At 52.1% G+C, this 13,569-nt stretch overlaps 1 protein-coding gene across 1 annotated transcript in view; it reads left to right on the plus strand.

Annotated features, from left to right (window-relative positions):
* TCERG1L (transcription elongation regulator 1 like) overlaps window positions 1–13,569 on the plus strand; it is a 194,427-nt gene that overhangs the window by 23,496 nt on the left and 157,362 nt on the right. The window contains exon 4 of the mRNA XM_043476085.1: window positions 12,729–12,914. Within this exon, the coding sequence (XP_043332020.1) occupies window positions 12,729–12,914 (186 nt within the window). The remainder of the gene's footprint in view (window positions 1–12,728; window positions 12,915–13,569) is intronic.

The following is a 13,569-nucleotide window of genomic DNA, read 5'->3' on the forward strand; positions in this document are numbered from 1 at the left end:
ACTGACAGGGATGGTGGCGTCTGCTAGCTGTCCATCAGAGGGCTTAGAAAAGCACGTTCCATTCGCAGTTTGCTAGTGGGGATGGTTTATCGGCATGATTTAGAGGTGCCTGGGAGGACTGGTCAGCTCACTGGCCCAGAACCACTTACCTCTAGAGCTGTATGATAAGAAATGCCCATTAGAAGACGCGTTGTTTTCTCAGATTACATACGCTTGCAGTCTGAAAGCCAAGAAAAGAACTAGACCTTACCTGTCTCCTGAGAAATCTGTGTGCAGGTCAAGAGGCAACAGTTGGAGTCAGACATGGAACAACAGACTGGTTCAAAATTGGGGAAGGAGTACGTCAAGGCTGTATGTTGTCATCCTGCTTGTTTAACTTATATGCAGAGTACATCATGAGAAACGCTGGGCTGGATGAATCACAAGTTGGAATCCAGATTGCCAGGAAAGATAGCCACAACCTAAGATAAGCAGATGATACCACTCTAATTGCAGAAAGCAAAGAGAAACTAAAGAGCCTCTCAATGAGGGTGAAAGAGGAGAGTGAAAAAGCTGGCTTGAAGCTCAACATTCAAAAAACCAAGGTCATGGCACCTTGTCCCATCACTTCATATCAAATAGATGGGGAGAAAGTAGAAACAGTAACTGATTTTATTTAGGGGGGGCGGCTCCAAAATCACTGTGGACAGTGACGGCAGCCATGAAATTAAAAGATATCTGCTCCTTGGGAGGAAAGCTATGACAAACAAAGGTAGCGTATTAGAAAGCAGACATCACTTTTCCAACAAAAGTCCATCTAGTCAAAGCTAAGATTTTTCCGATAGTCATGTATGGATGTGGGAGTTGGATCATAAAGACGGCTGAGCATGGAGGAAGTGATGCTTTTGAACTGTGCTGCTGGAGAGAACTCTTGAGAGTCCCTTGGACTGCAACGAGATCAAACCAGTCAATCCTAAAGGAGATCAACCCTGAATATTCATTGGAAGGACTGATGCTGCAGCTGAAGCTCCAATACTTTGGCCACCCAAGCAAAGAGCCATCTCATTGGAAAGGATTCCCTGATGCTGGGAACGATTGAGTGCAGGAGGATAAGAGGTGACAGAGATTGAGATGGTTGTTTGGCATCACCAATTCAATGGACATGAGTTTGCACAAACTCCAAGAGACAGTGAAGGACAGGGAAACTTGGCTTGCTGCCATCCATGGGACGCAAACGGACGTGACTTAGCGACTGAACAACAGCATCTTCAAAAAACCTGCATCAGGAATCTCAAAATATTGTGTGGGTCTCTAAAACTCCCTGTAGTTTGTGGCCACATTTTTTACAATTATATTTGTTGAATGCATGTAAATGTGCTTCCAGTTAGAATTCTGAGAAACTTGAAAGCTTAAGTTCTGAATACCTAGTTATTAGGTGCAGTTTAGGAGATGTAGATTTGGGTAAAATCTTTCTAAGTGGCTTTGAAAAGGATGGTTTTTCGTTCTTTTTTCTTGGCAACATTTACCTTTCAGTATTGAAGGTGGTAAGCAGGGGCAGACCAGGTGTTTTGGACTGTGAAATTTATACAAACTTAGTCTGCACTTTAAGGAAAAGAATACAAAGTCACTGGTAGGAATTAGGGCTGGAGCCTTGGGAGAGTCTGTTGAACTAAGGCCCTGGAGCTCTAACCTCATCAGCCCAGGCAGCCCTGCCATGAGGAAGAAGAGAAATATGAGTGCTTTCCTGAGAATCAAACCTTGAATTTTTCCTTGTGATAATAACCTGCTGGTCTTGAGTTTTACTTGCAGCTTCCTTGTTCCTCTGGCATCAACACAAACGCCTTTTATAGAGACAACATATTATTCACTCTTTTAAGGAAAATAAGTATTCATTTCAGGCCGCATTATCCTCAGTAGAGGGGATTTTTTTTTTTAATTGGAAATGAATGTTGACTCTCTCCTGATCTAATTGGCCTATTTGCATTCATTCCTCGTGATAGACAAACCTGCTCGTAGATTTCCCGTGCTGTGTGGGCAACTTGGGGGAATGCATCAGGGACGTTGCTGATGCAAGACCTCGCCCATGATGGACACTCAGAAAGGTCCCCTGATTCTGGAAAAGGAAGACTGGATGCACCGTGGGAAGCGGAGATGGGGTTCTACCATTTATCTCAGAAGGAGGAAGGCAGGTGACTATGGGCAGAGTGTTGCCCTTGAGATCCCGAGAAAGAGGCACATGGATATTGACGGATGAGAGAGAAGGCGTCCTCGGAGGAGCACTCCACCCTGTAGCTGCCGCGTTGTGTCAGACGCCGAAGGTCAGGACGTGGATGTCGAGACAGGAGGGGAAGGGCAGGGCCACAGCGTCCGTGTGGATTCTGTGGATGACGGACTGTCCTTTATGGACGGGAGCCCTGACCAGGGTGCCTCTGGGTGCAGAGCTTCTGGTGACAAGTCCCAGCACCGCTGTCCTGGGCTGGTCACAGGTGCCTCCGCAAGGCTACGCAGGTGGACGTGTGGTTGTGTCCACACAAAGAGAATGGGTGTGTGTGTGGGTGTGCCCGTTCACCTTGCCGCGGGCATGGTGTTATGCGTAGCTTAGAGTTTAAGGCTGCAAGCTGCCTTTGTTCCACCTGGGGACCAAGGGAGGCTGTCTTATCTGGGGATTCCCAGTGGAAACTCCTGATAGAAGGAGGAGCTGCCCCCTAAGAGACCAGCTTCCCCAGGTGATGAACGGTGGAGGAGTGATTGGAAGTGGGTTTGCACGCCTTTGCTTTGAGGGTCATGGCTGCTGAGACCCGCAGCCGTGTTTGATGACTTCAGACCAAGTAAGGCCGGCTTCCCTCACACAGTTGGGTGGGTCTGTTGAAGCCCGACCGTCCTCAGGGACACAGGATGAACTGCCTTCCTCTTGGGTCCATCTTGACTTTCCATGTGCTTTGTTTGGAGTTTTCGTGGATTCCAGGCTCATGCAGCCGTGGTCTTCTCTTTGCATCAGGCACAGTGAACATGCAGCTGTCTCACCAAGTGTTCCTTCTCCCAGGGACCCTTCACTTCACTCTTGGCGCTGGTGGTACAGATCTTCTTTGGCCTTTCCTGGGGCTGCTGTAGCCCATGAGCAGCCTGGGCGAGGCAACAGGCTCCCTGGAACTCCCTGGCAGGAATGACGGTTCCGGGTGAATATCCTGCACCAAGCGTCCTATGCTCCTGCCCCCTGCCCCCGCCTCCTTCCTTTCTTCCCTCCCTCCTCCCTCTCTGCCCCTTTGTAAAGCCAGCACCTGTGCAGATGCCTTAAAACTGCAAGGAAGCTGATGATCTCTTACTTGAGCATGAACTATATGCAGACACCTCATCAGGGCCTTGCCGTGGATGGGCCTGAGCCCCCCAAACCCTCACGGCCTCTGTGACTCAGGAACAGCATCCTCACCGCCCTGGGGGTCAGTTGTTTCCCGGGGAGGCTGGGCTGGTTTCCAGGAGGCAGTGTTGAACCAGATCACGTGGGCTTCTGGGCTCCCTGGACCAGTCTGCGTGTGAGAGAACTGCTCCCCACTGTTCCTGCTTCAGCCCCCCAACCCCGATGGACACCTTGATTCTGCAGACTCACGTTTTCATCTCACCAGGGTATCGGTTCTACAAGGACAGGCAGGAGTGCACCCTATTGGCTGAACCGTGGATTCCGCGCAGCTCATTTCAGCAGCAGCTGCATATGACGAGAACACGTCTGTGACAGTTCCTGTCTCAGAGGCTCCCGTCCACAAACACGGTGCATCTTCACTGGGGGTGTGGATGGAGCCCTGGTCCGGAGGCTGTCTCCTGGGAGTGCTGGGGTTCTGAGCAGTGGTGCGATCAGTGTGGATGCGACCCATGAAAGCCCCGTCCAGCAAGGGTTCATGAGACCCGCCCACCAGCCCTGTGATGGCCGCGCACCATCCCCGGGGGACTAAGGCCGGCGCCGAAGGGAAAGGTGGGTCGGTGTCTCCATCACGAGGCAGTCAATCATCTTAATTTTACAACAGAGAGACACAGGAGCCAGCAGGAAAACCCCTGAAAACCGCCAGCTCGTTGATGGTGTCGCTGTTGAAATGCGTCTCTGTAGAGAGAGACGGGGCTGGGCACCATTCCTGGGCTTCACAGCTGCCGTGGGAGGTGACGAGACCCATGAGCGGTGCCTGCAAGTCCTGCGTGCTGAACATAATGAAGCGGCTAGAAGCAGCTGCCTGGTGATGGGCAGGTCGTGTCGGTAAACGTCTCACCGAAGCCCTCCCCACGCCTGTTGTTGTGCAGACACGCAGCCCGTGTCCTTTTCAAGGTCACCAAAAGCTCGGGCTGCCTGGGAGGAATGGGATCCACCTGCTGTGCCTTTCACAGGGAAACGCCTTTGTTTCCAGGCAAAAGGTGGTGTTTTTGCCACTGCCACTGTGTTCCGTAGAAAATGACAGTTTTTTCAGGGACAGCTGCGTGCACCCTGGGAGCTCCATGGGGCAGGCGTGGCCTGCTCCCCGCAGCTGACCCCTCTAGGAATGAACTCGGGTTGGAGAATCTGCTTGGACCCACTGAGATCACTCAGCCGCTTCTGGAATGAATCCTTCAGGAGATGAAGGCTGCCTGAGATCCTCTGGGTTGATGTGCATTTATTCAGCGCCCGCTGTATCCACCATACCTGGACATGTGCTGCGAACACCGTCCTGCCCTCAAGGAGGTTGTTAATGTGCGTGGTCTCAAGTGTTTCCACGGAAAGTGAAACACTGGTGGGGGGGGGGCGTTGTTCTGCTGAGCCTGCCCTGCGGTCCAGCTCGGCCGGGGGCGTGGACATGTCACAGTCCCTCCCCACACCGCACACCCCACACCTTCCCCGAGGGGGCTGGGAGTCGGAGGGGGAGGATGGGCTGTCAGCCCCTTAAGTGTTACTGTCCAATAGTGCATTGTTTGCTAATGAAGACAGTTGTTGCCGCTTCTCCCCTGCTTTTCTTCACTGTCTCTGTTCATTATGTCAGGATGTTTAGATCACCCAGTATTAGCAGCAATTTGTTCTTTGGGGTCCTGTAATTAATCTCTGACTTTAGTAGTGAATATTCAAACTTGCACACCAAGTTACATGAAATCACAAAAACAGCAATAAATTAGGATGTCTACACCGATGCACAGAGGTAGTGACCTGGCCCCCTCTTAGCATGAGCTGCCTCATATGTGCTCGCCTGTACCATCTGTGGTGGGGACTGGGGGGCTGGTCACCCCGCCCCCACCCCAGGCTGTGACGCGGCTCCAAGGGTGACTCTGCCCGGATGCGTGGGCTTGTGTCCAGGCGGGCGGGTGCTGGTTCACCAACCAGCTGGGCCCAGGGCACCACCGGAGCGTGTGTCCTCAGTGTCCCCGACAGAGACACACGTCAAAGCCACACCTGCTCCTCTCCGTGTGGGAGGGGACTCGGCTGGGAGGGCCCCCAAGGCTGGGAGGGGAAGAGCCGGACTACTCCTGGCTGGGACTCGGTGCCAGGGTCAACGCGGGGAGCACCTGTCATCCCCCGGTCAGGGACGAGGAGCTGGAGGGGTCCTCAGTCTCCCCAGAGCAGGGCGTCTCTGACACCACTGCGGGGTCTTCAGGGCCTGTGCCCACAGCCTGCGTGTACCTGGGCACTGCAGGTCTCTGGGACCCCTGGGGAGGCAGACACACACATCAGCGGTTGTGTCAAAATGGGGCACAGAAGTGGGTGCTTGGGTCGAGGGCAGTGTCAGAGCCCCGCTCCGCGGCAGAAGGTGGTGTGTATGAGACCCTGTTCCTTGTGGGTCTGCATGTAACCGGGGGCTGCAGGCAGCCAGGAAGAGCTACCCGGGGAAGGGGTGATGCTCGCCCATGGTGGTGGGTGGCCGGCAGTCCCAGTAAGGGGAGCGGATTCCCCTCTGCACTCAGGTCACGAGGACGCCTGGGCCACAGTCTGGAGGAGGGAACAGGGTGATGTCAGTGGCCGGACTGCAGGGTCACCCTCTCACCATCCATGTGGGTTCCAGCAGACTCCGTCATCACAGGGGTGCTGGCTGGGTGCCGAGTGGCAGAAAAGACAAACACAGGCGTCCTGGGCCGCTCACACCCAGCCAGAGCTGGTCCAGAGACAGGCACTTTGGGAGCAGCGTGAGAGCATCCTGGGAGCTTGGTAACCAGCCAGCCCAGCTCCTGGGTTTGCTTCTTCAGCACATGGAAAACTTGACCAAATCCAGGAATCAGACGTCTCCTTCAGAAAACCGCCAGAACAGCAAACACCAAGAAACACAAACAAGATCAAACACACGGGCAGGAGCTGGGCGCTGGCTTGTCCCGTAGACGCCAAGACCCATCGCTGCTCTTCCTGAAAGCGGCCGGGTAAATGCTGATGGACTTCCTTATTCCCCGCAGCTAGAGGTCAGGACGCAGGGACACACGCCCTCGGCGGACAGGGCAGGAAGGAGGAGCCTGAGTTCTGACTCTGTCCCCTTGTCCTTCCCTCTGCTCGAGTGTCAAAGCCACAGTGTCACCGAAGACCCCAGACCCGCCTTCTGTGTGTGAACACAGGCGAAGCCCCGCATGTGGACAGCCGTGTGGAGTCGCCTCCTGACCACACACTTGTGTCTGCAGAAATAATTACCAGTTGGCACATACCTCGCCTGGAGGATTCCACCGCAGCTGAATCACATGTTAAACAAAGAAAGAAACTGATGACTGTCTGTTCTTCGGGGACATGGCCGAGCGGAGAGCAGGGCATCTCCTGTGTATCAGGCGAGCGTCCTCTTCATCAGAAGAGCCGCCCCGTCCTGCTGTTTCTGCCGCACCCTCTGCAGCCCGAGATGAGGGTCTTCCTCTCCACGGTGTCTTCAGCATCTGATGCTCTTCTGGACGGATATGGGAGTGAGATCTCTAGTGTCTTATGTACCCTGCAGCCCGCTGGTGGTCAAAATTCCGGGGACCCTCCAGTGCCAGGACAGGCCCTCCACAGCAGGGACACGGCGGGGGTCTTCTCCAGCACTGCCACTCCCCTCTCCCCACACCGAACCGGCCACTGACGGAGACCCCGGGGCTGAGAGTCCAGGGCAGGGCTGAGAGGAAGAGAAAACCCAGGAGACCGGAACAGACTGGGCCACCCAGCCCACATGGACACCCCTGATTGTGCAAGGCGCCTGACGAACAGCTCAGCCAGGATGGTTCTAGAGCCCCTGCGTGTCCCACCATCCCAGGCCACCGGCCTTTCTCTTCCTTTTTTTTTTCTCTGTTCATCCTGGGAAAAGCAGAGTCTAGCTGCAGGCTGGGCTCTGGGTTTGGAGGCTGGTGAGGGGAGAGGCCAGTGGTCAGCGCGCCCGTGAGCACAGAGCCTGCGCCCCATCTCCTGCGAGGCCCCTTTAGCGTGTCGGTGGCCCGAGGCCCCTGTGCAGACCACAGGGTGGGCTCTGGTGGCTCAAAGGAGACCCCCCCCCAGACGCTGCAGCCCGCCCAGGGGGAGGGAGGGGCGCGTGTTCAGCCAGAGGGGCCCCAGCGCCCGCCCTGCCCGGGGCAGACACGCCTGGCCTGAGGGTCAGTGCGGACTTTGTCTGGGGCCCCTGTGAGTCCCCTGAATCTCGGTGAGTCCCACACTCTGGTTGCAAACAAGGGCCGTGGAGGTTCTCCTGCATGTGGCTCCCTGGGGTTACTCAGAGCAGAAAGCAAGCAGCGCTTCTTTGCACGTTTGGCCATCGGAGGAGGAGCTGGGGGGTGGCGGCCGTGATGGAAGCGGCAGAACGAGCTCGTGAACCTGACCCATGAACCCGCGGCTGCCGGCCGCCTCCAAGGGAAGCACACAGTTAATTACTGTTTTGCTTAAAACATTGATTTTTATAAGTAATCCTTACGGGAGAGCATTTCTGGCTTATCTCTTAGCTGGCTTAGCAGTTTTTTTTTTCTTATTTTTTTGGCTGGACCTCTTATCTCAGTTTATTTACTCAACTAAAGGATTCTCTGCAGTCCTTTGGGGAAAGCAAGTTATGATAATAACTTATCAGTCGACGCAATTTATCAAGTGCCTGCTCGTCTTCCAAGGCTCGGCTCAGAGGTCCCTCCCGGGGAGCAGCTGGCTTCCCAGGGCCTGTCCGCCCCGCGCCTCCCGGTTGGTGTCCACAGGCTGTGTGTCCCTGGGGGCGATTATCTTTTGCATCAGTACCTCCCGTGGCCTCATCTTTCCTGCCCCAGGCTGCGCGCAGTCTGACAGGTGGAGACGCTCCATAAACACCCGACCTGGGGGCCCGGGGGATGGAGAGGGGAGGGACGCTGCCAGTGGCTCCCGCCCGCACTGGCCTCCAGGCGGGGGTCGCTGGGGGCGCCTGAGCCGCCCCCTCCCATCGCATGCTGCCTCTCCCACCTGCCCGCCGGGGTTGGGCTCACCTGTGCTCCGGGCCTTGGAGGTCGGGAACCACACCCAGTACCTGGCTCTAGCATCGACAGACGATGCGCCTGAGCAAGGCTGCAGCTGGTGGGAGCCTGGCGGTGACAAGACCCCTGCTTTCCATCTCATCTCGTCCACCAATTATGACAGTATTTTGTCAACATCGATTATTAAGTTTCTACTTCCACGATATTACGCAGTCGATTTTGGGATCTAACTAGTAAGTAGTGCATTTTTATATGTACCCGAATGGATGCAAAGCAGGTTAAAAGCTATCTTTCTGAGTTTTTTTTTTTTCTTTTTTTTTTTTTTCAAGAAGCAGATAAGGTTTGCTTTTCTCTTTTTCTCCTTTGGTTGAATCATACTCTTTGACAGCAAATCACTCGAAGATAAAACTCTACCCACATACCCATCTGTAAAATGCTCTTGCCTTGGCAACTGTTTACATCACTGTTAGTTACTTTCTCATCCTTTGCTTCAAGACCGTCTTTGTTTTGAACAAAATATATAGTTATTCAACAGATTCGAGAGGAGCCTACCACCAAGGTCTCTGACCGAGGCCTCGAGAATCACAGTTCTTTGAAGCCCTGTGTCACAGCAGCAGGCCTGATTCTGAGCAGGGCCAAGGAGTTAAATTCCAGTGACAGCCCCGGTGGTAAAATAACAGACAGGAGTCCCGGAGGAGGGAAGCTAAATTTACAAAGAGATATTTGTGTGAAGCCTCAGCGTGTGGGCTTTTACAGAATTACCTTATTAAACAGACCCTGCACACCCCAAAATGTTCACCCCGCTTTGGCCCTGCATATCCATCCTGGGTTAGGCGCTAGATGCAGACATTAACTTTTTTTATGCAGTTGTATAAGTCATGCTTATTTATACTGTGTGCTTAGTCATTCAGTCACGTCTGACTCTGTGCGACCCTTTGGACTGTAGCCCGATGGGCTCCTCTGTCCATAGGTTTTTTCAGGTAAGAATACTGGAGTCAGTTGCCATTTCCTTCTGCAGAGGATCTCTGACCCAGGGATCGAACTAGTGTCTCCTGTGTCTCCAGCATTGCCGGTGGAATCTTTACCCACTTGAGCTATTGACCACGCAACACCTGCCGTGATGGTGGCTGGTTAAGTGAATAGGCAAATGTGTGTGCTGGGTCCTTTGCTGGGAATACTAAGCTCTGGTTAATAACTGGCCTTGGGAAGGCCCTTTAATGACGGGGGACGTGTTTATTCTAATGCCTCGTGGAAGAGCAGTATGTGCAGTGTCCTGGCGGTCCAGACCTTCCCTCTGGAAACTTCTGGTTGGCTGCGTGGCAGAAGGTCCACAGTGTTCAGCTGGGGGGGACTGACCGATGGTTTTAGACACTTATTTTCTCCATTGTATACTTTTTTATGATGTGTTTTTATTAAGTAAGACAATCTATATTGAATAGTGGGTTTTCCCTGACTTTAAATCTGTGTGTGAAAATGAGACCCCACTACGCCCCTGCTGAAACGTCTGAAATCCAGAGCACTGACGCCAAGTGCAGGCGAGGGTGTGGGGCAACACGAACTCTTCTTCCCGGCTGGTGGGGATGCAAAAGGGTGCAGCCGCTTTGCGAGACAGTCTGGCAGTTTCTTATAAAGCAAAGGGTAATCTGACTGTGTGACCCAGCAGTCACACTCCTTGGTATTTACCCAAATGAGTTGAGAACTCACGTCCAAACAAAAACATGCACACAAATGTTTGCAACAATTTTATTCATAATTGTAAATACTTGAAAACAACCAGGAAAGCATTCAGTAGGTGAATGGGTGAACTGTGGTACATCCATACAATGGAATATTACTCAGTAATAAAAAGAAATGAGCTATCTAGCCATGAAAGGACACAGGGGACTTTAAATACAAACAGACACACTTGGGAGATTTAGCAGGTTTGGTTCCAGACCACTGCAATAAAGTAAATATGGTAATAAAGCAATTGTTTGGCTTCCAAGTGCATATAAACATTATCCTTGCATTATCCTACCTTCTATTAAGTGTGCAATAGCATTATGTGTAAAACAGCATACATTCCTTAATTAAAAAATTCTTTATTGCTAATAAATGCTAACCATCATCTGAGCCTCCAGCAGGTTGTGATCTTTTTATTGGAGGATCTTACATGATGCTGACGGCCGTTGACTGATCAGGGTGATGTTGCTAAAGCTTGGGGTGGCTGCAGCAATTTATTAAAATAATACAGCAATGAATTTGCCACATAAGTTTATTTCTTCTCAAGAATGATTTCTGTTTTCCCTGCAGTGTCATTTGATAGCATCTTACGCAGAGCAGACCTTTCAAAACTTGAGTCAGTCCTCTCAAACCTTGTTACTGCTTTCTCAACTAAGTTTATGTAATAGTCAACCTACTTTGTTATCATTTCAATAGTCTTTATAGCACCTTCACCGGGTGTAGGTTCCATCTCAAAGAACTGCTTTCTTTGCTCATCCTTAAGAGGCAACTCCTTGCTTATCTGTTAAAATTTTAGCATGAACTTGCAGCAGTTAATTCTTCCCCACTGCCCTCAAAGTCATCCATGAAGCTTGGAACCAGCTTTACCCAAACTCCTGTTAAGGCTGGTGTTTTGATCTCTTCCCATGAATCTCAGATGCTCTTAATGACGTTTTGAATGGTGAATCTTTTCCAGAAGGCTTTCAATTGACTTTGCCCAGATCCACCAGAGAAATCATCATCTATGGCAGCTATAGCCTTATGAGGGGCTTTCCAGGTGGCTCAGTGGTAAATGATTGACCTCTCAATGTAGAAGACAGGTTCAATCCCTGGGTCGGCAAGATCTTCTGGAGGAAGAAATGGCACCCACTCGAGTATTCTTGCCTGGGAAATCCCAGTGTAGCGGAGCCTGGGGGCTATAGTCCATGGGGTCACAAAGAATCAGACACAACTGAGCATGCAGCAGCAGCTTTATGAAATGTAACTCCTAAATAATAAGAATTAAAAGTCAAAGTGACTCCTGTATCAATGGGCTGTAGAACAGATGCTGCGTTGGCAGGCATGACAACATTAATGTCTTGTCTGTCTCCTGGGTGACCAGGTACATTGTCAATGAGCAGTAATATTTTGAAATAAATCCACTTTTATTTTTCTGAGAGGTAGGTCTCAGCAGTGGGCTTCAAATGTTCAGCAAACCTGTTGTAAAGAGATGTGCTATTGTCATCTTGTTTATAGAGCACAGGAGGGTAGATTTAGCATAATGCTTAAGGGCCCTAGGATTTTTGGAAAGGTGAATGCATTGGCTTTAATTTAAAGTCACCAACTGCGTTAGCCCCTAATAAGAAAGTCAGCCTGCCCTTTGACATTTTGAAGCATTGACTTCTCCTCTCTAGCTATGAAAGTCCTAGATGGCATTTTCTTCCAACAGAAGGCTGTTTTGTCTACATTGAAAATACATTATTTAGTGTAGTCACCTTCATGAGTTATCTTAGCTAGCTCTTCCGAGTAACTTGCTGCAGCTTCTGCAGCAGCACTTTTAATTGTGTTCAAGAACGTTTCCTCTGCCTTCACACCTTGGCTAATGGTGCAAGAGGCCTTGCGTTCAGCCCATCTCAGCTTCTGACATGTCTTCCTCACTGTGTTCAGTCATTTCTAGCTTGTGGAGATGAACAGGCAGAGCACACAGGGTTTTTAGTTTTGCATTTGACAAAACTCATAGATTGTACAACACAAATGGTGAACCGAAATGTAAACTATGGACTTTTGGGTCATAATAATGTATCAGTGTTTGTTCATGAATGTAGCACCCAATCCAAGTGGGTGATAAGAGGGAAGTATGTGGGAATTCTTTGTACTTTCTGCTCGAGTTGCCTGTAACTATAAACCTGCTCTATAAAAAATTAAATTTAAAAATCTGTGAATGCCATCATAGTGCATTTGGAAAATACGGAAAGACAGAAATGAAGAGAAACTCAGGAATCTGGCACCGAGTGTGCCCTTTGGTATTTAAAGTGTGAGACGAGCAGCTCTGGGCCTGAGACCAAGGACACGCTTGGATCTGATCAGCCAAATGAAGACCGGCTGACCTGGTGACTGCAGAGACGTGGGAACGACCGTGTAAGAGGCTTTGTCACCGCGCCTCGTCCTGGGAGCCACAGCAGTGCCTTCTCTCTGAGGCAGGCTTGTCCTCTGGCGGCTGTGACCCTGTGACTGCAGACAGCTCTGTGCAGAGGTGACGTTTGGCGGGGTTGAGAGCTCATCACACTTATTTCCGGGACAGTGACGCAGGGCATGGGCTTCCAAGAAGGGGGGTCCCCACACTCCTCTTTTCTTGGTGCTCAGACGCTCTGTCTGCAGTGGACGCTGGGCACCCCTGCTGACCTCCCTGTCCCCCTCTGCAGGTGGCTCTCACAGCAGCCTTAAGCCCATGGGCAGTGGCCCCACCGTGGCCATCGCAGCCGCCGCCGCAGCCGTGGTCTCCGTGGACCCCGAGGGGCTCGGTGGCCTGCCCCCCTCCAGGACGCAGCCCTGCCACTTCCTGACCCTGGCGCCCATCAGGATCCCCTTGCGGACCGCACCCTTCCCCGGTGAGTACCCAGCCCGTCTCTCAGAGCCGTGGGCTGGGAAGAGCCCACAGCATGGCAGCCCAGGCGGGGGCCTGCTGGCCTCCAGGTTCACGGTTTCCTGGGTTCTGGTGTGGGGCGCTGGGGAGGGATTCCCGGGTCTGCTCACCTGCAGCCCACACTCATGGACCTCCGTCCCACTGCCCGAGGCTGTGAGGGTCAGGGGGCCAACCTGGGCATTTTCTGCCGTGAAACAAAGTGCAAAGTTTCTATTTGAAGAAACGAGGCACGTCTTTCCTTACTCTTCACAGGGAGTGATGCACATAGAGAAATATCTAATTGTCTGAGGCAGAGCTTGGAAGAAAGCATAGGCAATGTGCTGGAAAAGAATTATGCATCTGAGTTAATGAAACAAAAAAGTACACAGTGCAGACTCGCCTGGGGCTGTCACTGAGCCGTCCCTCCTGGGCTGGCCCAGGCCTGTTTTGAGCACATGGGGTGGGTTCCCCCATCACGGCAGGACCTGTGCAGAGGCCCACCAAAGCCCGTGGCTGAGCGGCAAGGGGGCCACCAAGGCACTGAGTTCCTCCATGTAGTCAGCGTGCTGTTCTAAGTCCTCGGGGCTGAGGCGGGGCTGAGGCGGGGCTGGCGGACACTCTGGTGTTGTGAGCTGAGGTGC

The sequence above is a fragment of the Cervus canadensis genome, chromosome 8, assembly GCF_019320065.1.
Source record: "Cervus canadensis isolate Bull #8, Minnesota chromosome 8, ASM1932006v1, whole genome shotgun sequence".
Classification (NCBI taxonomy): Eukaryota; Metazoa; Chordata; class Mammalia; order Artiodactyla; family Cervidae; genus Cervus; species Cervus canadensis.